Source organism: Melozone crissalis, unplaced genomic scaffold (assembly GCF_028551555.1).
Source record: "Melozone crissalis strain CALT ecotype California unplaced genomic scaffold, PUWL_Pcris_2 ptg000041l_1, whole genome shotgun sequence".
Classification (NCBI taxonomy): Eukaryota; Metazoa; Chordata; class Aves; order Passeriformes; family Passerellidae; genus Melozone; species Melozone crissalis.
In genome coordinates, this window is record NW_026535819.1 from 3,363,194 (window position 1) to 3,387,933 (window position 24,740).

General features: G+C 52.6%; 1 protein-coding gene across 1 annotated transcript in view; it reads right to left on the minus strand.

The window, feature by feature from the left end:
• The window catches only part of RXRA (retinoid X receptor alpha), a 102,636-nt gene extending 85,457 nt beyond the window's left edge, over positions 1 to 17,179 (minus strand). The window contains exon 1 of the mRNA XM_054284388.1: positions 17,057 to 17,179. Coding sequence (XP_054140363.1) covers positions 17,057 to 17,084 — 28 coding nt within the window. The 5' untranslated portion in view covers positions 17,085 to 17,179. The remainder of the gene's footprint in view (positions 1 to 17,056) is intronic.
• Positions 17,180 to 24,740: the final 7,561 nt, after the last annotated feature.

Consider the following 24,740-nt stretch of genomic DNA (forward strand, 5'->3'; position numbering starts at 1 on the left):
CCAGACCTCACCTCCCACCACATCACTCAGTGCCAGGAGAAAGCCAGGCTACCCAAAGCCAAGACAACCCTCAGACACAAGCAAGTTAAAAACACCTCTTTTTCAGACCAAAGTTCAGTCCCCAAATGGCAAGAGAATCCAGGAAAAATGCGGCAGGCCCGGCTGGTGGCCGGCTTCCAGCAGCAGCACCTCCCTTCGGAGGAATCCAGCAAGGAGTCTCACTAATCCACCCAGGACACACCAACATTTCTTCCTCATATTATTGGGTAGGGTGTTGGTTTTTTTGTGGGGTTTTTTTTTTCCCTCTTTTTCGTTTTTTTCCGTCTGCTCAGCAGATTTGGCTGGGAAGGCACCAGAGCCACAGGGATGGAGCTGGGATGGGGAGGGGGATGGAGGGACCCCTTGGAATTATGTGTGCTCCTGGCACCAGCCCAGGGAGCAGAGTGGGGAACAAATACTGAACAAATACATAACATTAACCCCATGCCTCAGTTTCCCTGCCCTCACAGAGGTGCTGGGGGGCAACACAGGCACTACAGGGGAACGAGGGGGCACAGGCAGCACTGCCAGCACCCAGCAGGATGGGTCCCCAGCAGGATGGGTCCCCAAGCCTTTCCTCCAACTCCAGTGAGGACCCAGCTTTCCCCCCCAGACCATCCCACCCCACTGCTTCTGCCCCCTTGCAATGCCCAAACTGCACCCCAAACCCACCTCACTCTCTGCCCAGCTCTGCCCTGATAAGGTCCCACATGTTTCCCATGAGGGTTTTTGCCCCTCACCACCCTGCTGAGCTCCAGCTTCCCTTGTGCTGACTGCAGACAGGACACACACGGCCTTGCCATCCACATCAACCCCTCACTGTTGGGAAGGACAGGAGCTGGGGGCTCACATTTGGTCCTCAGGGGCTCAGCACCAGCCTCTCCCCAGCCCCTGAGGTGCTGCCCTCCCTCCCTCCCGGTGAGATGCCCCCTGAGGAATTTGCACCTCATTCCTTGACACCCGCTTTAATTACAGGTATCAAGGCAGCTCCTGTCTTTCACAAGAGCTCTGAGCAAACTTCCTGCTCCCTTTTCTCCGAGAGGGGTTCCTGAGTCACTGCATCCCTCCCCACACAGGCAGAGGGTGGTGGGCTCTGCAAAAGCCCCCCAAAGGCTGGGGGAGAAACTCCTGGCACTGAGCTGTGACATCCCAGGGTGATCTTAGGAATTCCAGCCCTGGTTTCCACCAAGAAGAGTCTACAGGCAGCAGTGACACTGAGACATGGGAGGTGCTGTCTCTAAGAGCTCCCTGCACTCAGGATGCTCCACGCTCACCCACCAGCCAGCACAACAGCAAAATCCTGAGGGGTGTCTCCAAAATCCTTCCCCAACAGCAAATCCTGATGCTGCAGCATCCCTGTGCCTGTGGCACTGCCCACCAGGCTCTGCAGGGAACAGCTACACCCCAATGCCAGCTTGGTTCTCCTCCCCAGCTGCTCCCTGGCACCGCTGCCCCATCCACCCATCCCTTCCTGACGGAGTTGCCTTTGCAGGGTTGTGGGTTTGAGTGGTGTTGTATTTTGAAACATAAACTCATTAATTTCAGCTTAATGAGGGCTTTATTGGCTGGGGATCACCATTATTCAGCTCAAGGAGATACAAATAAACATTCACAAGCTCTAGAGTCCATGAAAGGATCCTGATCCTGCTGATGGCTCCCACCCCTATCCATCCAGACAGGTCCTTCCACTGCCATCCACCTTGTCACTCCCATTCCCAGATTTCCCTGTCCCAATCCACGGGCTGGAATTAATTTCAGCCTAATGAGGATTTTATTGGCCAGGGATTACCATTATTCAGCTCAAGGAGATGCAAATAAACATTCACAAGCTCTAGAGTCTGTGGAAGGATCATCATGATGCTGCTGATGGCTCCCACCCCAGCACCAGATAGGCCCTTCCACTGCCATCCACCTTGTCCCTCCCATTCCCAGATTTCCCTGTCCCAATCCACGGGCTGGGAACTCGACAGGGCTCAGGAAGGGACCCTGGGCTCACAGCAGCCACGGCACACCACTCTGCTTGCTTTAATTTTTAATCAAGTCACAAGACGGGGCGGATGCAGCTGGAAATAAATCATCAACCACAACAGCAATAAAAGCACCCTGGTGGCCTCGGCTCAGACGTGGTGAGCACAGGAGCAGCAGCCAAACCACCACTGTCCCATCACTGACAGGGTGACAGAGCAGTTCCTGTGCCAAGCCTGGACACTGCAGTTGTCACTGAAGAAATGGTGACAGGGTTGGGCCAGGAGCTGCTACAGCCAGTCAGGCCAGCTCCGTATCACAGGGAAAAAGGGATCCAGGATTGCAGCAGTCCCTGGCACACCTGCCCTGGGGACACACATCCCTCCTAGCTCGGGGCTGCAGCTCCCCTTTGCAGCCTCCTCCAGTCCCAGGGCCAAGGGGAAAAGGGGAAAGAAAGTCTGAGCAAGTCTCTCCCACGCAGGGCACCAGCAGAGCTCCTGTGCAGGGATTGAGCAACGTGGGGATGAGCCAGCAGCATCTCCCCAGCCCTCACCCTCACCACAGCAGCCAGCTCCCCTGAGCCCACCCAAATGCATGCCAGGAAATGGAATTTCCCTCTGCTGCTGCCCAGAGGATTCCTCTGCACCAGGCAGGAGCACGGGGCTGCTGCCTGCACACCAGGGTCCCTGCTCGCAGCACAGGGATGTTCTCCCTTTCTTCTCTGTGAGGATTAGACACACTTCTTTTCTCTCATTGCTTTTCAAATGAGAGCCTTTTTATCACTGCTGATCCCTGGGGGAAATCTTTCTCTATTTCTCTCTGTTTCTCTCTCTCTTGCTTTCATAGCTGGGACAGTGGGAAAGGAAGTTTTCCTTCATCTCAATCTCGGTGCTGACAGGCACAGCACAGCCCCCCGAGACCCTGTGTGTACCCCCAGCTCTGCCTGACCCCACCAGGGCTCTCCAGCAGCTCCCAGGCCTGACAATACCCAGCACAAACCCTCCCTGAGCCATTTCGAAACCCACACTTGCGAAATCCTCATAAAAACCCCGGGCAGGACCCGCCAGCAAACCCAGCTCAAGGCAGCCACAGGTGCTCTGCCCTCGCCTACCTGCTCCCATTACATTTCCCAGCGTTTTTTAATGGATTTTTTTTTTCTCCCCTCTCCCTCCTCCTTCTTCCTGACTGCTGTGGAACAGATCGAGCTGAGGAGAGGAAATCAAAGCTGGGAGCTGGCAGGGATTTAGGCACGCACGGCGCTTTTAATGCAGCGCTCACATGAGGATGGGGAGAAATGCCCAAGCGTGCCTGGGATCACAGCTCACAGCAAAACAAGCAAAGCCATCCTAAAGTGCTGTTAAAAACACCCAAAAAGTGAACTCATGTTTTTTTCTACCCTCTGAGCTCTCTCTGTTACAGAAATCAGGGCCCAGGCTGGTCACAGACAGGGCGTTTTTTTAATTATCGACCATGTTGCAATGTTTTTCTCTTTTTATTTTTAGGAGGCCCTTTAAAACTATAGAGGAAATTATCCAAAAGAAGTTTGTTCAAACGGCCTGTCAGTTTGAGGAAGTGAAATTAAACCAGAAAAAAAAAGAAACCCTAGCCCTGAATCCTAATAAATCACACATCCACACACACACAGAAAACTGGAGAACTCTGGGCATGCCTCCAAAGGCAAGGAAATGGATGATAAACAAAACAAACTGAGCTCTGCCCGGTAATAAAGGCTTCCACAGGGGGAATTTCTCACCCCGGAATCACTTCCACTGAGAAGGGCACAGCTGGTGGCACATGGGGAGCTTCCCCACTGAGCTGAGCCTGCGGGACAGCCAGCGATGCCATCCCATGCTGAGCTGCTCTGCATGGACAAAAACCCTACACTGCATGAATTTCCCTCCATAAATCCCTCTGGAGCACGCCCTGGTTCTGTCCCCACTGAGAATGGGTTGATCACCCCATCATATAGAGGTGGTTGCTTGGTTGTGCTGCTGTCACCAGCTGGGCTGGCAGTGGGGACCTGCTCAGGGCTCACAGACCCACCCAGAGCAAACAAGACTCACCTTGGAGGGGGGGAAAAAAGCTGCAAAACAAAAGGAAGGGAAAGGGTGAATGGAAGAAGGATGATGATGCTGAAATAAATCCCACCAGGCACTCAGGTGTCTAAAGAATGAGGTAAAATCAGAGTGTGGGACAGCAAAAATGGCAGTGGCAAGGCTCCTTTCAAGCTCCAGGTGCAGCTTCCCATAGGTGAGGATGCTGCAGAGTGATGCCCATCCCTCCCCACTGATGGGGTTCATCCTCTGAGCCCGCCCAGCAGCAGGGAGAGCAGGGCAGGGACACTGGCAGGGCACAGCCCAGCGACCCCAGAGCAGCCCCTACACGCCCAAAGCAGCATTTTGGGAGACCAGAGCTGGGCCAAGAGCTGAGGCTGTGACAGCAAAAGCAGAGGAGGGGTGGGGACTTGCAGGGGTGACCCCAGGAGCAGCTGGCACTGTCCCCATGACCACCCTGGCACAGCCACCAGGGTGGATTCCTCCCTCCTTGCTGCAGGGAGCTGAGCCCAAGTGGGCAGCCCATTCTCTGCTCCATTCTCTCTTCCAGCAGAGGCTGCCATGAAGGAGTTAAAGCTTTCCGAGCTGGGCCCTCCAGAGGACTGCAGTTAAAAGTCCACCAGGCATTTTCCCATGGTGGACTTTACCCCCGGTGCGATAACGCGCCCGGAGGTGCCAGCCTGAGAAACACCAGCCACCAGCCCTGGCACAGCAGGGACAGCTGGCACCAGGCTGGGAGACCCCTGAGAAACCTGCACAGGACAGGAATCTGCAAACCAGCCCCCAAAAGCAGCACTTTGGGGTTTGGCAGTGAGAGCTGCATGGAGCAGCGCTGTGCATCCCACCTTGTGTGGGAATGATGTGCCTGCTCCCACGGAGCCCATTCCAGCATGTCCAGCTCAAAACAGGCTGAAATTCCCACTCAGCAGAGCCCAGAGATTTCTCTCCCCATTCCTGAGGGCGAGGCAGAGACAAGCAGCACTGCTGTCCCTGCTGGAACAGGCACCTGGCTCTGCTCTCCAAGGTTGTCTGCAAACCCTCCCTCAGCAGGACGACACACACCATTTTTGAAAAGCTGGGTGATGTAACCAACCCGTATTTATCATGCTGAAAACATCCCAAAGCTCCATCTCTTCCAGCTCCCAAGCACACAGTGTTCTCTTAATAAAATAATTGCAATGATGAATAGCTCCTTAGAATGTTCTTCTTCTGCAGCTACTGACAGGGCCAAGAGCTGGGATGGAAAGTCTTTCTCCTCAATGAACCCTCAAGGTACATTCAGGATTTTACCTCCTCCAAGCAAAAAAGGGCTAAAAAACTGAGGAAGTGCTGGCAGTGCTGTTCCAAGTCATCCCACCAGGCAGAGAACACCAAAATCCCTCTCCTCCAGCTCAGCCCCATCATTGTCTTAGCAATAAAGTCAGCAAATCACTGCAGGTCAATCCCAGCCCTTGCTTAAGCTGACGCAATCCTGAAGCCACCTGATGAAATCAGTGCTGAGCTCCAGATCCTGCCACAGGCCCCACAAAAATCCACCCTGACAAAAGCTCCTCTGCCCAAAAGTCCATGGGACCCCCAAAACCAGCACCAGGAGCTCCAGATCCTGCACTTTGGAAATCAGGCTGTGGATTCAATCCTTCACTGCAATTTCCACACTGACAATTACAGGGCAGCTCAACGCACTGGGGTTGGCTTTTTTTTTTTTTTTTTTTTTTTTGTGGAGTCATTTCTACCTTATTCATTTGTAAAGGTGCTTTGAATTAGGCTCTGCCTTCCCTTCCCACACAAAGCTGGGTTTTACTCCCAGGCTCTCTGGGTGTTTTCCCACAGCCTGTGCTCTCAAAGGCTTAAAACTGAGCAGAGAGGTGGCACAGAGGGACCTGGGACCTCGACTGCAGCTGGAGGGACTTCCCAGAGCCTGGGAGAACTGGCAGGACCGGCTGCTCCCACCCTGCAGGCACATCCCTACACCCAGCTCCAGGCTCACCCCTTCCTACCCAGCACCCTCCCACACCCCAATGTGTCCTAAAAAGGGCTGGGCTGGGGTCCCCAGATTTTGGGCAGGACTGGAGCATCTCTCTGCTCTCAGGATGAGCTTCACCCTCCATGGCACTGCTTTCCAGGTTGTATCCTAAAGTTTGCCTGCTTGGGAAAGCCCTGAGCAGAGCTTTGGGGCTCCAACACCATTCCCAAAGCTGTGCCCCCAGGGTGTGATGCCGCACCTTCCAGCATCTGAGGGAAAATTCAATTTCTCCAAGAAACAGACCTGGAGGATTCCTGGAGCAGCCCCACATCCCCTGAGCTGCCCCAGAGTTTTGGGAAGGTGCCTTGAGAGGAGGATCCTCCTCTGGTGTGCGTGGGCTCCAGACGGGCACCTTGCTGTTTGTCACCTGCCTACCCAGGGCCTGCTGCAAGAAATCCCTGCCCTGCAACATTTCCTGCGCACACCTAGAGGCTGTGAAACCCGGCCAGACGTGGTTTTCCTCACCTGGCCAGCCTCAGCTGCTGTGGCTCAACACCGGGATGACCGGAGGAGCGGCGCCCAGACAGAAAAATGCAGTGGGAAAAGAGAGAGCCCGAGCCCCACAGAGCCTTCTGGCCTCTGATTGCCACAGAACAAACCTGCCCCACAGGTGAGGCACAGGCCTGCCACGAGGGAATTGCTGGTTTTGCCCCTTGACGCTCCAAGGTAAAGCACCATGGCGCTGCTACTAAAACACAGCTACAAACACTGCCAGAAACCCCTTGGACAACGAAATCTGTGTCTCCCAACCTTACAAGCAGGGTGTAATTCGGAGTGCCAGCATCACCCACCCCAAATTGGCCTCTGGGGGTCCTGTTCTCAGCCAGTCCCAGCTCTGAACTGCTGTTTAAAGGCTCCACATTTGCACACAACAGGTACCGAGCTGGCCTGGGGCCAGCCTATCTCCAGCTGGGATCAGCTAAGCCTTCCTAAGTGCTTAAACAGGGGCCTGCAGGTAATGGTCCCAGGAGCCTTAACTCTCCCTGGAGCCCCTCTGAGGAGCACGGTGTAAAAACCAGCAAGGCTGGCAGAGGAGAGATGTGGATTTAGGGCAGCACAGGTCACTGCACGCTGCCCTCCCAGCCCTATTCCCGACTGCAGCGCTCCCCAGGATCTGCCTGGGCATCCTATAAATAAACCCCACATCAGGGGCTGGGCAGAGCAGCCTGTAAAGCACAGGGCATTAACACCCAGGCTGGCACAGCTGGCTCACAGCGTGCCCAAGCAGCCAAGCACAATCTGCTTAGGGGTGCAGAAAGTTTTGGTTTGCCCCGGCAGGAAGGGAGCCTGGGTGGCCTCTGTAGGTACAGGAAACCCCTTTCTATCACACACATCGCTCTGCTTCCTCTGGATTTCTTTAACCTTTCACTCTTGGCCTGATTTATGCTTTCACACTGATTTTTGCACGCCTGCATTTCCCTCCTCCTCCTCCTCGGTGCTGCGGAACCACACCAGCAAAAAAAGCTGGCAAGGCTTTTTTGGCATCCAGCTGCCCAGAGCCAGAATAATCCCTGCAGGGAAACCTCCTGCTCTGGGGTTTGGCAGGAGGAGGGGAAAATGCTGTGTCCTGTGTTGTTGTGCTCCAGCACGCAGCTCCAGCCCACCCATGGGATCCACGCCGGGCTGCGTGTGATGGGCAGGCACTGGAGCAGCAAATCTGGGAGCCCAGGGACACATCCCAGGCAGAGATGGAGATTCTGCTGCACAGGAGCTGCCTGGGGAGCCCCAGGCTCCAGCACAGCCCAGGGCTGGCTTTTCCTTGCAGACAAGGAAAGGAATCCGTGAGCAGCTCAGCGCCGAGCCCTCCCAAGCATCCAGGCACTGCACAGCAGGCAGCACCCTGTCCACAAAGGGCATCCCTGGCACCACAAGCACGTGGAGCAGTGCCCAGCCATGCCATCAGAGGCAGGAGGGCGTGAGGACAGCGGGGACACAGCCCTAATGTCACCTAAAGGGCCCCTTGGGTGGCAAGAGGAGCTGCTTGTTCCCAGTCTCCACGGGGATCCTGGCACAAAATGAGCAAAACATTGGATTGTGTTGGAAGCTTCCTGGGAGTGGATGGGGAAGCTGAGGCCAACAGCTCCAAGGCACTGTCAGGGCAGGGACAGCAGCTCAGGGGAAAGGCTGGGCAGGAATCACAGCTGAAGTCAATTCTCCAGGCCCAAAGTGGGAGCATTTTAATCCATTCAGTTGGATAAATAGAGTGGGAGCAGGTGGCCCTGATGGGATGACAGAGGCAGTGCACCAACCTGGTGTTCCATCCCTGCTGTGGTGTCCTAAACGCCACACAACAGCTCAATCTGAGCCTTGCAAGGAAAAGGAGAAAACTCAGGAAAGCATCTCTTCATTCCATTTGCATGGGACATGAGAGGCCACCCTGAGAGCCACCAGCTCCCTCAGCCTGGCACGGCCACCAAAAAGGAAATGAAGTCTCAAAGGTTATCACTGTGGTGTTTGACTGAGCATAAAAATCCCGCTCTGAAAACAAAAACAAGGAAGAGAGAGACAGGCAAAGGGGAGAGAGGCAGGGATGTACAGCCCCAAAAACCAGGAGAGGGGATGCAGGGACTCACCCCACATCTCCATGGCAGGAAGAGTTTCCCAGGAAAATAAATGCAAAGTCTGTTATAAAAGTTTATCAGCGAGGAAGAGCGAGCACGCCTGACTACAGGATAGAGATGTCATTATTTTCATGCATCTGCCTTACCCAATTTTATTTAGTTGCTTTCTGCACCATTTCATGCTCATTCTGCTGCTGAGCTAGACAATTGCTTTATAACTCTAGGGTGCAATTTCACTGTCTGTGAGCCACACGCACGCACAAGGAGAGAGCAGCACCTCCCTCCCCTCTCCCCACACCCCGAGCTTTGGAGTTTTCTTCATATATTTGAGGGGGAAAAAAAATAGAAATTAAAATGCTAGGGCACTGTGTTTAATATATTCCAGGAGTGTGTGTGGGGAGCAGCCCCAGCGAGCAGAGGCTCCCCATTAAGGCCGAGCAGGATGAACTGCAGGGCAATCTGCTCTCTCACGCTACTGAGGATGAGAGAGACAGAGCCTGGCAGGCTGCAGGGCAGGAGCGCTGTGAATCACGCTGGATTTTTATGATCAATTGAAAGTCACACTTGAACAAGTGCAGGTCAGCAGGGAGGGCTGGTCACGCAGGTGCAGAGCTCCAGACAGCGGCTTTAACTCGCTCAAATCACCCGGTGCCATCCTTGCTACCCCTATTTCCTGCTCAGCCATTAAACATCCCCCCACAGGGCTGCTGTGGGGTGTGAGGGTCTCCAGAAAAATCCCAAACACTGATGGGATGCAGTGTGGGATCATGGATTTCCCCAGCACAGTTTGCTCCAGCATGACCATGCCTGCTCCACACCATCAGAGAGCACAGCTCTCCACACCAGGCAGAGACACAGCTCCCCAGGCCTGATATAACCACTCATCTCCCACAAATGGGGCAGAAAAAGAAGGGCTGGAGACAGAAGGGAGCCCAGTTTAGTCTGGTAAGGATGATCAGTACAGAATATCTCTGATATCCCTTTTCCAAGAGCTCCCACCTGCATGCAGGTCTTGGGGAGCAGGGCAGGGAAGCTGCAGCACTGGCAAACCCCTCTCACCCATCCTTCCCAGCCCCAGGAGCAGCCAAACAGCTCCCCCAGCTCCATGTGATGCCCCTGGCTCTGCTCCTGCCTCTCTGATCCAATTCTTCTCTGCCAACACTCAGCATCCCTCACTCAGCTCCGCCATCCCAACCTTGCCATTTCCACATCTCAGGGTGGATCTTGGCTGGAATTTCACCCCCTCCCCTGCCATCTCCATGCCTCAGGATGGATTTTGGCTGGAAATTCTCCCCTCCTGCCCTTCTCCTTCCTCACTTGCCTCACCACTGCCATTGCCTCACTGCCACTCCGGAACGGGCACGTAGGAGACGCGCTGCCCACAACAAAATCGTCTCGCACAGCCCACAGAGTTCACAGCAAAGGGAAAATAAAAAAAAAAAAAAAAAAAAAAACAAAAAACAAAACAAAACAACGCTCCTCCAGCACTCACTTGTCAGCCAGAAATGGAAAAACAATAATCAAATGTTCCTGAAAGGAGATGGGGCATCCCTCCCTAACCCAGCCCTGGCAGCACAAAGGACCTGCCCCAGGAGCTGAGGGGGCTGTAAATCTCTGGAGCTCCCTCAGCTCCCCCTCCCTGGACTTTTTTTCCCTTTTTTTCCCAAGTCTGTAAAGCTGAAGAAAGCCAAAACTCCACAAAAGAGGAGCCCATGAAAAGTAACAACCAGCTGGGAATGCCATTACCATTTTATTGGTCCCCAATAGTGCTATTGCCCCTTTTATCTCCTGACTCTGCAGAGATCCTGCAGCTGATGCGATCCACGGAAAGGCTCACACAAGACCCAAATATCAACCTCCACTCATGGCCCAAAAAAAAGTTTTTGACCAAAAAAATCAAATCCCCCAGGGTTTGGAAGAAGGAGCAAGGAGCACAGTGGGAGGGAGCAGAAGGGGATGCCAGAATCAAACCCTGCTGTTTAATTCCCAGAATCTTTAGGGTGTTTCCTCCTTGCCCTGTGCTTTGGGAGCACCTGGCTCGCCCACAAACCCCACCTGGGAGCTTTCCTTTGCTCCTGGGCCAAACAGCAGCTTTGGGGGGGAGTGGGTTTGGGGTTTGGAGGTTTTGGACCCTGCAGAGCCCAGGGGAGCTCGGTGGAGCTGCCACCGCAGCTGGATCAGCTCTGCAGGGCTGGCTCAGCTCTCACCACCCCCCACCCTCACTCTGGGCCCATTCCCAGCTCTGACACTCCCCCGTGCCTCAGTTTCCCTCCCTGGATCTGCCTCACTTTGGGCAGATGAGGAGTTTTGGAGGCAACATCCACATCCCCTGCTGATGTGGAGCTGGCACGGGCACAGCTGGGAGCAGAATTACAGCCCCAAGGTGCAACCTTGGAACTTTTATTGTAAGAGAAAAGGGAAAGAGAAGGGAGGGGGGGAAAAAAAGCCCAAGCATTTCGTGTTCACCAATGCTCTGTTTGAACAGGATTATTTTTTAACTCCACGTTAAACAAAATTTCAAAGGAGAGGAGCTGCATTTGGGCTTAATTTGAGCCCTTTCTTCCCTTTCTCACAAGGGAATTGTTCCCTGTTTATCTCAGAAAGCACCCTCCATTTTGAAAAGCTCCCTCCCCTCTAAATAAAAACTCAGGTTGATTTCCTTGACTTTGCTTTGCTTTTTCCTAAGCCAAACCTTGTCAGAAAAGGCAAGTTCTCACAGCCAGTTTCCATCTCAACAATAGAGCATTTTCCCAGGCTAAATTGCTTCTGTCTGAAAATCTTCTGGCAGTTTGAGCTGGCTGGCATGTGCGGGGATCCTTCTGTAGGGTTTTTTAAATCCTTATTTGCAATATTATTTCATCTGCTCCGCGCTGCCTTGATGTCGGAGCAGCCTTTGGAGAGACACAACTGCTCCTCCCTCCTCCTCCTCTGTCCTCCCTCCAGGCACACGCTTCCCTTTGAGGAGGAGGAGAGGGGAGAAATAAAATAAAAGACAAGCAAAGAGGAAAATGTCAGAAAGCTGCTTTTTTGTGTGCGTGTCAAACGTTCAAAGTTATTCCAGACTCTAGTCTTTAAATGTAATAAAATACAGCAACTCCTGACAAAATCAATTAAAATAAAACCACCCAGGCTGCCTCCCCTTATTGCTTTGTAGCTCTGCTGACTCTCCAAGAGCCCACCTGGGCCTTTTAGGGAGCAATTAGGGAAGTGCTGGGATGGATCCCGTGCAGAACGAGCATCCCTCAAGTGCTGAGCATCCCTGGCACTTCTGAGCATCCCTCCACAATTCTGAGCATCCCTGGCACTTCTGAGCATCCCTCCACAATTCTGAGCATCCCTGGCACTTCTGAGCATCCCTCCTGAGTGCCCACATCACCCAGTATCCCCCTGAAATGCCCAGACCCATCCACAGCACAGGTCAGAGCGAGGAGAGCCCCAGTTCCCTCCTCCCCTCCCCACAGAGGAGGGTTAATTAGAGCCCAATTAGGCTGCCCAGCTCCCAAGGAAGGTCCCTGCAGCACTTGGCCAGCAGGGCTTTGAGGGATCCCAGGCTTTGGCTCAGTGGAGGCTCCTCTGGGACCCCTCAGTGTCCCCACACCCCTGCTCAGTGCCTCGCCAAGGGCCACCAGCTCCTGCTGTCTCACTGCTGGGTTATTTATAGCAGGAATGATCTGGGGATTTCAGGCAGCTGGGAGCCCCAGGGAATGCTCTGAGCACACACAGTCCCCAGGAAAAGGCACCAGGATGCTCAGAGGAGCACAGAGCCCACAGACAAGGCAGGACCCCAAAGCCCTGCAGCACGCACTGTTTGTTTCTCTCCTTAACCATCCTGCAAAAAACCCTAAAAAATCCAAAATTCGGCCCAGTGGCATATGGCAACCCACCCATGCTCCCAGAAAACAATACTCAAGAAAAAGGTTTTTAACCCATTTCTTAATAAATATTTATTTTTGCCTTGAAGATGTGGGTGGGACAAAGCCAGGGTGTATTTTCCAGTGAAATGTTTTGATTCCCCCCTTGTTGGTTTTTTTTTTTTTTTCCCTCAACAGGAGCAAAATGCCAATAATAATATTTGCAATGAATAACTCAAATTCTGTGGCTTTCTCCCCCGCTCTCTTTTAAATAAATAAAATACCCCAAATTTGAGAAACACAAACGCTCCCTCCAAGCCCAGCAGGACGATGTGGAATAAACTCAGGGACGCTCTGATTTATTTCACTGCCACAATTCTGGAAAAGGCAAAAATTCCTTCCCAGCTTGTTTTGTATGTACCAACAAGAGGCTGAGCCCTACAAGAGAGACCAGGACAAACCAGACTTCACCTCCTGCTCCTCATGGAGCCAGCCAGGTGTGGGACAGAGGATTTTCCCTCCCTCAATGGGATGCTCAGATGCTCCCCACACCCCTCAGCTCTCCTCCCTGCACATTGTCACACCAGCTGTTGATTCCTGAGGGTACCAAGAGCAGGATGAGCATCGTGGTGAGCTCTCAATTCACTCAGGAGCTCTCCAGGCTCATCCCAGCCCCACACACCAAGGGGATGCAGGATGAAGGTGCCTGATGGATGCTCACCAAGCACCCTGGGCTGTCCCAGCCGGACGTGCAGGGGTTGTTTTGCTGTTTTCCTCGGAAATGCTGCAGCTCCGGCCCTGAGCACAGCACGGACAGTGCTCACCCCACATCCTGAGCAGCTGCAGCTGGGCCTGGCACGGCTGCAGGGCGGGGAGAGGGACACACAGACAGAGAGGGACACACGGAGGTTCCAACCTGCTGCAGTGACCTCCGGAGGGATGCACTCACACCCCCATTAACTGTTTCTGCACCCACCAAGCTGAGCCTCCCCTGAGCTCACCATCCCTGTTTTCCTCCCCAGAGATGCCCAGGGAATGGGCAAAGGGAGAACAAAGCACTGAGAGGGGTTGTAAAAGGCAGAGAACCTGAAGAAACGAGTCCTTGGTTTGCACATCAGTGCCCTGTGAAAGCCTGACCTCAGCCCGTGCACCCCACCACGGATTTTTTCTACATTTTTCTACATTTTTCTACATTTTTCTACAATTCTACATTTTCTACAAAAATGTACAATTTGCATTTTCTACATTTTCTCCTCCTCCTGGACACCTGGGACAACACAAAGTACCAAAAAACTGGACAGCCCTAAACAAGCTAAGCCTAGCAAAGGCAGGACTGTAATTCCAGATGGCTCTAAGGCAGCATCTGCTGGACCCTGAGGGGTTTTAAGCCCCTCCAGATCTGTGGAGGTACCCGTGCCACAGCCCCCGTGCCAGGCTGCAGGTTGTCCTGGCACTGGGGTGGCACACAGGTGACAGCAGCCAGCCTGGGAGATGCCCCGGGACGTGCTGTTCTCACATGGGGAGCCTCTGGCTGGCATCTGCCAGCAGCTCTCCAGAGAAGCAGGAAAATGAGATACTACTATTAAAAGTGCCCAGAGCTGGCCACACTTCCAGCCATGACATCAGCGGGGTTATCTCAGTCTAAGCACGGGCAGGACTTGGCCAGGAACCACCAGGTTGGCCTTGCTGGGCCAGACTGAGCTGGGATTTTGTTGGGGACACAGGAATGGAGCAGAATTTTGGGATTTTGATGGGGACACAGGAATGGAGCAGAATTTTGGCTGTGCTGCTGCTGGGATTTTGATGGGGACACAGGAATGGAGCAGAATTTTGGGAATTTGATGGGGACACAGCAATGGAGCAGAATTTTGGGATTTTGATGAGGACACAGCAATGGAGCTGAATTTTGGCTGTGTTGTTGCTGGGATTTTGATGGGGACACAAAAATGGAGCAGAATTTTGGGAATTTGATGGGGACACAGCAATGGAGCAGAATTTTGGCTGTGCTGCTGGGATTTTGATGGGGATGCAGCAATGGAGTAAAATTTTGGCTGTGCTGCTGCTGGGATTTTGATGGGGACACAGAAATGGAGCAGAATTTTGGCTGTACTGTTGGGATTTTGATGGGCACACAGCAATGGAGCAGAATTTTGGCTGTGCTGCTGCTTTTCCCCAGCTCAGGCCTGTGCTGGTGTGCAGAACAAACCCCACAAGCTGGGCTGGTTTTCTGCCCTGGGTTTTTCCAGCACCAGCTCCCAAAAATGACACGAGACAGGATTGGTAAAACACTCCTGGACCCTGAAAAGTTGGGAGCTGGTGGGGTTTGGACCATCCTGCCTCTAAAAAGGCCCCGTGGCTGATCCAGCTCTGCTCTGGTTTCACTGGGAAGTTCACATTTGTGAGCTGAAGGTCTCAGCTCACATTCTCTTCAATCCCACAAATTGCTCACAAGCTTTCAGACACAACTGCCTGCACTGCCCACAGCAGCACCAAGATCTCCCCTCCAAAACTTGCAGCAACCCTTGCAGCCAAAGGGATTTTTCCCAATAATCAGAGACCAAAGACCAGCACATAAAGTTTGGGAGTCTCTCAGACAATCCCACACCCCCAAACAGCTCCCACAGACAGATGGATTTGCTCCTGACACAAGGATGAGAAGTTTTAACCTTGCCCAGCAGGGCTGTCCTGGGGGGATGCCCCGTTTTCCATGGGGATGCTGCACAGTGTGTGGCACAGCCCCATTTCTAAATGAGCAGATAAATCAGTTGGTTTCCACTTGCACCAGCGTGAAAATTTCTAAATTTTCTAAATTCTACATTTCTCAGTTCTAAACAAGCAGATAAATCAGTTGTTTTCCACTTGCACCAGTATGAAAACCCTTCCTTGAGCCAGCAATCACAGACTCTCCCCCTCCTACCCCCTCAAACCACCCTGACTAATAACACAATGAATTTTTCACCATTTACAGCATAACAGGAGAGTTCAGGACTGACAGAAAACACAGTTCATGTACACAGAGGCCTGAGCATGCCCGGATAACAGAGATTTGGACTGTCTTCCACAAAAGCATCCAAGGAAATGTGAATCCTCCCAAACTTAAACCACTCCAGTGGGGCAAGAGAGGCCCCTTCTGCTGGGATGAGCCCCAAAAGCTGCACTGGACCCAGCCAAAAGGAGCTGCTTTGGTTTGGAACCAGGGACACACTGCAGGTGAGAGATGCTTTTGGCCCCAGCAGCATCTCCTAGCCCAGACAACAAGGGGCACTGTGAAAATGAGAATTTTGGGGGGCACGGAGATGCCACCCACAGCTCTGCCAGCCCACAGTGCCAGGGTGTCCCTTCCAAAGCCCCCCAGACCACCACAACCCTGGAAAAGCCTCTCAGCGAGCTCGGCTTGCGGGAAATACCTTGTGATGGTTGTTTGTATTTGAAAGGAATAACTGAAATTGCAATTTGTCAACAAAACAAGCAAAAAAACAACAACAACACAATACCAAAAAAAAAAAAAAAAAAAAAAAAACAACTAGAGGAAGAAAGAATCAAAAGAAAGAACCAAACCACAGCAGCGGCAGGCTGGGGAGGCTGAGCACAGATTTAAAGCCCAGCAGGGACGGTCGGGCTGGCCGTGGGCAGGCTGGGAGCCCCGGGGCTGAGCGGGGACAGGGACGGCAGCGCTCTGCCCCGTTCCCCGAGCCCGGACTGGCGCCAGGCCACTCCGCTCAAACTTTTCTTCCCCCCAGCCCGAGCAGCGAGCTCTGCAATATCACTTCTCCTCCTGGAAGCGAGACGCAGGAGGCATTCGCCCTTACAAGCCAGGACTTGACTCAGTCACCGAAACGATGGCAAACTCGGGTTGGAAATGGGTTTTAAAAGGAGGAGAGGGTGGGGAAGGCGGGGGTTAAAAAATAAGAACAAAAAGGCAGGAGGGTCCCAAGCGCGGCGGGGCTGGGAGCCGGCGATGAGAGCCGGGCGCTGCCTCCCCCTGCCCGGCTGCGCGCCCCGGATGCCGCGGGGAGAAGGGAGAAAAATAATAATAAAAAAAAAAGGAGAAAAAGTCAAAAATTAAAAAAAATAATAAACCCAGGGGAAAGGCAGGAGGGGGAAGCGCAGGCTGCGCGCTGCCGAGCCCCGAGCAGAGCCGGCCCCGGGCGGGGAGGGGGCTCTGCCGCTGCCCCGTTCCGAGCGCCGCTGGGGCCGCTGCCCGCCCGGCCCGGCCCGGCCCGGCCCGGCTCGGCTCGGCTCGGCTCGGCTCCCCAGCCAGGGCCCGCCGTTCCCGAGACTGCGCCACAAGAAAAAAATATTAAAAAAAAACCCCATAAAAACAACAGCAAAGCAAAAGAAAAATCCCAAGTGTGCGGCAGGGGCCGGGGGCAGGGGCCGGGCCGGGCTCCCCGGGGAAGGGGCGAGCGCATCCCCCGCCCGGCGGCCCTCGGTGCGCGCCGCTGGAAGGGGCAGCGGAGCCGGGGGAGGGGGAAGGCGGCAGGACAGGCGCTGATTTTATCGTGCCCAAGCACCCCCCACCCCCCGCGGCAGGAGCGGAGAATCTCTCGGAACAGAACTCACCCAGCGGCAGGAAGTGTTTGGTGTCCATGGCTGGTGCTTAACTCATGCCAAGGGGCTCGGCGAGCGCGGCGGCGAAAACACACAGGCAGGGCGGGCGGAGGGGAGGGAAATCAGCGCGGGGGGAGAGAGGGGAGGAGGGGAGAGAAAAAAAAAAAACACCCACGGGGAGGAGGAGGAGGAGGAGGGAGGAAGGGAGGAGGAGGAGGAGGCAGAGGCAGCGGGGAAGCTGCAGCCCCGCAGCGGCCCCGCAGCGGCGGCCCCGCGCAGCCGAGGCCGCGGAGTTGTGGCAAACTCCAACAATGTAACTCCGGGGCCCGCGCAGGGGGAGCCGAGCCTGGCCGAGCCGAGCCGAGCCGAGCCGAGCCGAGCCGAGCCGAGCCGAGCCGAGCCGAGCCGAGCCGAGCCGAGCAGCGCCGCCCCGCGCCCGCCCCGCCGGCCCGCGGAGAGCGCTGCGCTGCTGGTGTTGGGTGGTTTTGTTTGGTTCTTTTTTTTTTTTTTTTAGTAGGGGGTTGTGTTTTGGGGTTTTTTTATTCTTAAAGTGATGGGGAAAAGGAGGAAAATAGAGGGGGGAGGGAAAAAATTAAAGGAGGGGGGAAAAAAGGGGGAAAAGAGGTGGTGAGAAGGGGAAATTAGAGATGAGGAAAGGATAAAATAAAAGGGAGGAGAAAAAATTAAAAAAGAGGGGGAAAAGAGGTGGTGAGAAGGAGAAATTAGAGATGGGGGAAAGGATAAAATAAAAGGGAGGAGAAAAAAAAAGAGGTGGTGAGAAGGGGAAATTAGAGATGTGGAAGAAGTGGGGAGATGAGAGTGGAGAGAGGGGTAAGGAGAGGAAAAGGAGAGAAGGAAAGGAGAGGGGAAACAGAAGGAAAGAAGAGCAGAAATAGAAGGGAAATAAGCAAAGGAAAAGAGAAGGAAAATGAGAGGGGAAAAGATCGGTTTTGTTTGGTTTTTTTGGGGTTGTGTTGTTTTTTTTATTCTTAAAGTGATGGGGAAAAGGAGGGAAATAGAGTGGGGAGAGAGGGGGGAAAGGATAAAATAAAAGGGAGGAAGAAAAAAACCAGAGGTGGTGAGAAGGGAAAATTAGAGATGGGGGAAAGGATAAAATAAAAGGGAGGAGGAAAAATTTAAAAAGAGGGGAAAAATAGGTGGCGAGAAGGGGAAATTAGAGATGAGGAAGAAGGGAGGAAAACGAGAGGAGGAAAGGAGAGGGGAGAGAGAGAAGGAAAGAAGAGCAGAAATAGAAGGGAAATAAACGAGGGTAAAGAGAAGGAAAAGGAGAGGGAACAAAGATGGGAAAGAGCAGGAAGGGAAAAGAGGTGAGGAAAGAAGAGAGAAAGAGAAAAAAAGAGGAAAAAGAGATGTGCGTGGGGCTGCAGCGGGAGGGGGAGCAGAGGGGTTCCCAGGGTGATGCTGAGCAATGCCAGCTGTGCCCAGCCCCGGAGCCCTGCCTGTCCCCAGGCTGTGTCACAGTGCGGGCAGCGCTCAGAGCACGATTTATTCCATTTCCCATCCGTGAGGCACAACAAACAACTCTGTGTGTGCATGTGTCTGTGTCTGTGTGTGTGTGCGGCTCCTCCGCAAACTCTCACCTCCCGAGCCCTGGTACCACCCCTGGCCGCTCCCCAGAGCCCCGGCCCCCCTTGCCAGGCAGGCCTCCAGGTTTAATAAATGATACTCAGCCCTGGAAGAATGTGTATTAGCGGCTTGATGGACCAGAGCGACTCCACTATGCATGAGGCATATTAAACACGGTATCGACCCCTCGCTCTGCACGGCGGTAACATGCATAACAAACAGGCTGGGGCCACGCTGCAGCTGCTCTCACACACGCTGGGGAGCCAGGCTGGGCACTCTGCGAGGCTCCAGTGACGCCGGGGACAGCTGCTGCTGGCACAGGTAGCTCCCAGAGCAGGGCCAACCCTCCTGCAGGGAGTGCACTGGGGTGGCTGGGACGATCAGGGGTGTCGCAGATGTTCTCCCTGTGTGGCACATCCGTGGAACGCTCCCCAGCCTTATCTGCCCTGATTTATTCTTTAATTGGCAAAGTGTCTCGTGCCAGAAATATCAGCGAGCTGCTCCTGGAAAAGCGAGGCCTCTTATCTGCCATCGGTGTATCCTCTTATCACTCCATCTCCTGCCTGGCACTGTGGCATCTCAAACCACACAGGAAAGGCTCTAGAAAGGCCCTCAACACTTGAATTTCTCCTACAACTCTTCTGTTTGTAGGAGAACACAAGATTTAATTGGCCAGAAATATCAGCGAGCTCCTCCTGGAAAAGTGAGGCCTCTTATCTGCCATCATGTATGCTCTTATCACTCCATCTCCTGCCTGGCACTGTGGCATCTCCAGCCACACAGGAAAGGTCTCCAACACCAGGATTTCTCCTACAACTCTTCTTTTTGTAGGAGAACACAAGATTTAATTGGCAAAGTGTCTCGTGGCAGAAATATCAGCAGGCGAGCGGCTCCTCCTGGAAAAGTGAGGCCTCTTATCTGCCATCGTGTATCCTGTTATCACTCCATCTCCTGCCTGGCACTGTGGCATCTCAAGCCACACAGGAAGGGCTCTAGAAAGGCCCTCAACACCTGGATTTCTCCTACAACTCTTCTGTTTGTAGGAGAACACAAGATTTAAGTGGCAAAGTGTCTCGTGGCAGAAATATCTGCGAGCTCCTCCTGGAAAAGTGAGGCCTCTTATCTGCCATCATGTATGCTCTTATCACTCCATCTCCTGCCTGGCACTGTGGCATCTCCAGACACACAGGAAAGGTCTCCAACACCAGGATTTCTCCTACAACTCTTCTGTTTGTAGGAGAACATAAGATTTAATTGGCAAAGTGTCTCGTGGCAGAAATACCTGCGAGCTTCTCCTGGAAAAGTGAGGCCTCTTATCTGCCATCATGTATGCTCTTATCACTCCATCTCCTGCCTGGCACTGTGGCATCTCAAACCACACAGGAAAGGCTCTAGAAAGGCCCTCAACACTTGAATTTCTCCTACAACTCTTCTGTTTGTAGGAGAACACAAGATTTAATTGGCAAAGTGTCTCGAGCCGCTCCTCCTGGAAAAGTGAGGCCTCTTATCTGCCATCGTGTATGCTCTTATCACTCCATCTCCTGCCTGGCACTGTGGCATCTCCACACAGGAGAGGCCCCCAACACTTGAATTTCTCCTACAACTCTTCTATTTTTAGGAGAACACAAGATCCTACCCTTCCTGTAGGGCAGAGCCACATGGGGATGGTTGGATGAGGGGTACACAGCTGGCAACACCCCAGGATCCCAGTTTGGGACCCTTCACCAATCCATTTCCTTTAGAATAAAAATTCCAGATCCATTGCAACCCACCTGAAGAATAAAAGCAGCAAAAAGGACCAATCTTGTGTCTGTGGCTGCAAACTGACACTCAGGTGGAGCTGCAGAAGTTAAAACTAAATAAAGCGTCTTGGATCCTTTTAATCCTCTGCTCCTGTAATTTCAGCATGTCCAAACAGATTTTGGTGTGTGTTTATAACTGGTAACTTCATTTGCTCCCGGGCTGGGACCTTAAATGCCAAGTTTCATCTCCAAGTCAGTTTTTAAAGGGTGAGTTACATCAACTCCTGGGAGAAAAGGGGGGAAAAAAAGGAAATAAGCGAGGAAATAAATGAAAGTTGGGGGTTGTCGGAAAAAGCAGGTTCAAAGTCTCTAAGAGTGCAAAAATCACGGGTTTCGTGGATATCTGTGTACAGACTGACAGCTCAAAGGTAGAAATGGGTTTCCTAATAGACAAACTAAAGCTCATGTGTCTGATAAGGGCAAACACAGCTCGGGGCAGAGCTGGGCTCTCACCTGCCTGTCCCAAGGCCTTTGGGGCTCTGAGTGTGTCCATCCCCAACACAGGGCTGGGGATGTGGCCCCAAAGCCCCATCCCCAAGCAGGCTCAGCTCCCAGGGTTACCAGAGCCAGGGCTGCAATTCCACCTTTGCAGGCTCCCAACACACCAAATTACCATAACCAGGACATTTCATGCTCCTCTCCCATCAAGCTGTTTAGAGCAAATTAAATTTCTCCCTAACCAGGCTGTAACAGTTCATGTTAGATGTGGATCTAAATGTTAATTGCAGTGACAATAACAGGTCTGATCCTGCACTCCTTATTTGAGTAAAACCTCCCACAGAAGCCAAAGGAATTTTGCCCCAGAGAAGGCAGCTGGATGCAGTCCCACATTTCCAGTCTCTTGAAGATGCCAGAAGGTAAGCCAGGATATTTCTGTGATGTTACAAACCCTCTCTTTCCCTTTCCCCTCCCTTCCACCTCCCCTGAGTTCTTTAATGCACCATTAATTTAATAAGCTGCCTAATGCTGTGCTCACCTTCAGCCTGGCACTTCCCAGCAAGGGCTTCAATCATCATGGGGGGGCACATTCAGGTGATTTTGGCAGCTCCTTGCCTTGTGCATCTGGTTGGTGCAGGGATGCTTGAAGGTCCTGTGCAGGCTGGGAGAGCTGGCTTGGCAAAATGCAGCATCTCTGCACCCTTGGGTGATGCCAGCACCCTTCAGCTCCTGGGGAAGGCAGGCTGATAAAATGGGATTACTTAGGGGTGCCAGCTCTCAGTGCTGGCTGGGTTTGGCAGGGAGGGATGCTGTGTTCATCACATAAATCAATCAGGCAAAGGTTTCTCCTTCCATCCACACTCCCACCCATTGCCATCCCTTTGGGGCAAAGGGATCCAGGTGCTCGTGGGCCTCAGCAGGAGACAGGCACTTAATTCAAAACTTTCCTTTATGTCTATACTTTCATTTACTATCTCTGTGAGATTTCGAGAACTCTGTGAATTTATTTCCTATTTCTTTTTCTTGTATGATAAAAACTTCTTTGACAGTTTTGTTCATCATTTGTCGCACACGCTGAAGTATGCAGGGTATTACCACTAATATAACTACTAAAACACTTAATACATAGAGATCATTTTGTTTTGGGAGCTGGGATCACGTTCAGAACTGGGCACTTGAGCCCAGGGAGTGAATTTGGAAATCACAGCCTCTATGATTTTTTTCCTAAGTGGTTCCAGCTTTTCTTGTTCATAACCCTGAATTATCTGACAGGGCACAAAGGCAAAACCTGCTGTGCTTCCCCTACTGTTTTATACCCTTCTGCACAGTTAGGAGAAAAAAAATTAAATCTATTTTCCTGCCTGGCTGCATTTTGTTACGAATTAAAGAAAGAATAAATGCAAAATCTGAGTGAGAAAGAGCAGAAGGAGCTCATGGGCTGTGTCTGGGTTCCACCTCTGGCTGCACATGGAGGCTGGGACAGGTGCCCAGAGGTGCCAGCTGTGGGAGCAGGGGTGGCTGTGGCACAGGCCTGGGGTTGTGGCCAGGCAGTGTGGGGCTCCAGTGACCTGAGAACCAAACCCAGCCAAGGAGAGACTCCTTCCACCCATGCAGAGTTTGGGGGACCGTCCCAGGCTTGTCCTCCCCTCCAGCAAGCTGCTCTCCCAAAGTCACTGATGCAGGACCAGGATCTGTATTCCCTGTGTGTCCCAGCAGAAGTACAGCAGAAAAGTCCCTGCACTGTGCAATTTCCTGCCTGGGTCTGTGGCTCTTCAGGACAGCACCTACCTTGTGCTCTCAGGGGCAAGAGGAGCTCACAACTTGCTTTTCGTCCCACTAGGAAGGAGAAAATACACAAGAAGTCTTTGGGGGACAGCTCAGAGAATCTGGAGCATGAAAGTGGAGTTATTCCCTGAACAGAGCCTTGCCAAGACCCTCAGCATCCCTCAGACACATCCAAACCCAGCCATCCAAACCCACCCTCAACATCCAAACCCACCCGGCTCCTGGGGGAGACGCTGCAGGCACCAAGCAGCAGAGCTCCAGGACGAGCCACTCGCGTCAGTGCTGCCAGGTTTTGTTTCCCAGCAGCATTTAGCAGGCTGCTGATGTTTGTTTATGAAGTGAGATGCTCATGATTTATTTGATCTGCTGGAGAGCCTCATTCCCACGCCGAGGACAGGCAGAGTTGCTGCATTCTCTCCTCTTTTGGGCACTGCTCAGATCAAATCCTCTCTTGCACAGGCAGAGCTGGACATTAAACATTGTCAGAGACCTCCAAACCCCAGGACACGAGGCTGCATTTGTTCTTGTCTGTCTCTGCATATAGAACAAGTGTTAATGGCGTGTTCAGGCTCTGAAAACAGGTTTGGGGAAAAGGTCTCAGGGCACCTGGGCTCTGGTCTGGATCCAGCTTGAATAATCCTAAGGGAGTTTTCATCCTCCCCTCGTGCTTTTCTGGCGGATTGGGTTTGGCATGTCTCACCTGGCTTGCAGGGACAGTGGTTTAATGAACTGCTTTGCAAAATTACTTTACAAATGGAGACTCTACTGCTGCCTTTTTTAACACTTGGAGATCTCTTTATTCCAGCTCATCACCCAGGATGGAGCCTGGCTGCCAGAGAAGCCAGCAAAGAAAGCAATAAAGGGATGGGAGATGAAACTCAGCACAAGAGCTGTGAGATTCACAGAGCATCTCCCACCCTGGCAGTGCCACAGCAGCCAAACCTTCACTGATGGGAGCCCAGGCAGAGATTCACAGAGCATCTCCCATCCTAACAGTGGCACAGCAGTCAAATCCTCACTGGTGGGAGCCCAGGCAGTGCCTGGAGCTCAGCCCAGCCTGCTCAGCGCGGCACAGACACCACCTGATTCACACCAGGGCTTTGGAGGATGTGACTCAGTCACTCAGACACAGCTCCTCTGCTGGCCTTCCCCTGGTCCCTGCATACAAAACACTTTGCAAATGAAGTGTGAAGATAATATGCTTTATCATGGGCATTTATTACCCGTGATTGTGGTATAAATCTCCCTCCATTCACATACATATACATAAGGTGTATATAAATATGCAGTATCCAGCAGTACCCAGAGCCTTTTTTGATGATGTCAATGTAGCCCCCATAAAGATAGTGGGAAATGATTCATAATATTTATATGACAGACATGATATGAACTGTAATAGCCTGTTGGGATGGAGAATATCCATAGGTCTCTGTCAGCCACAAATGTGATTTAAATATTATATATGTGGCAACTGTAGCATTAGTAATATGATAGCTGTTATTGATAGTGGTCATAAAATGCAGTAGTTTTGCACTGAAGAATGTGAAAAATAATCTAGTGGTTTTCCTAATGCTCTTCCCAGCAATGCACTGAAAGGAAGTGTACTTTCAATGCCTCCTTTTTTCAATGCCTCCTCCTCTCCTCCCCCCAGCCCAAATTACCATCACATTCTCTCAGATTACTGCCAGGGCCATATTTTACTCTGCTGATGTCAGGTTGTGGCATCTCATCCCCCTGGGGCTGCCTGGGGAGGGCAAAGGGTCCCTGGGCTGTTGTGGAGGCTGGGAGGGTCCTGTTGGTGCTTCCTCTGAGAGCAGGGAGCAGGAAAAAGGCAGAAAGCAGCAAGAGAGGGGATCAGGGCAGTGGTGCCACTCTGGGTTTGAAGTCTGGACCGGGGCAAAGGGTCCTCTGCCAGGATAAATCAGCACAGCCCTGCAGAAACAATGCAGCCACGCTGAGTGGTGCTCACTGGGCTTGCCAAGGGGGGTTCTGTCACTCAGAAATGGGAGTGGGACATCTAAATCTTATTCCTTCCCCTTCCTGGCCTTCCACACCCAAAGCCTGCCCAGCCAGGGTCTGCTGGA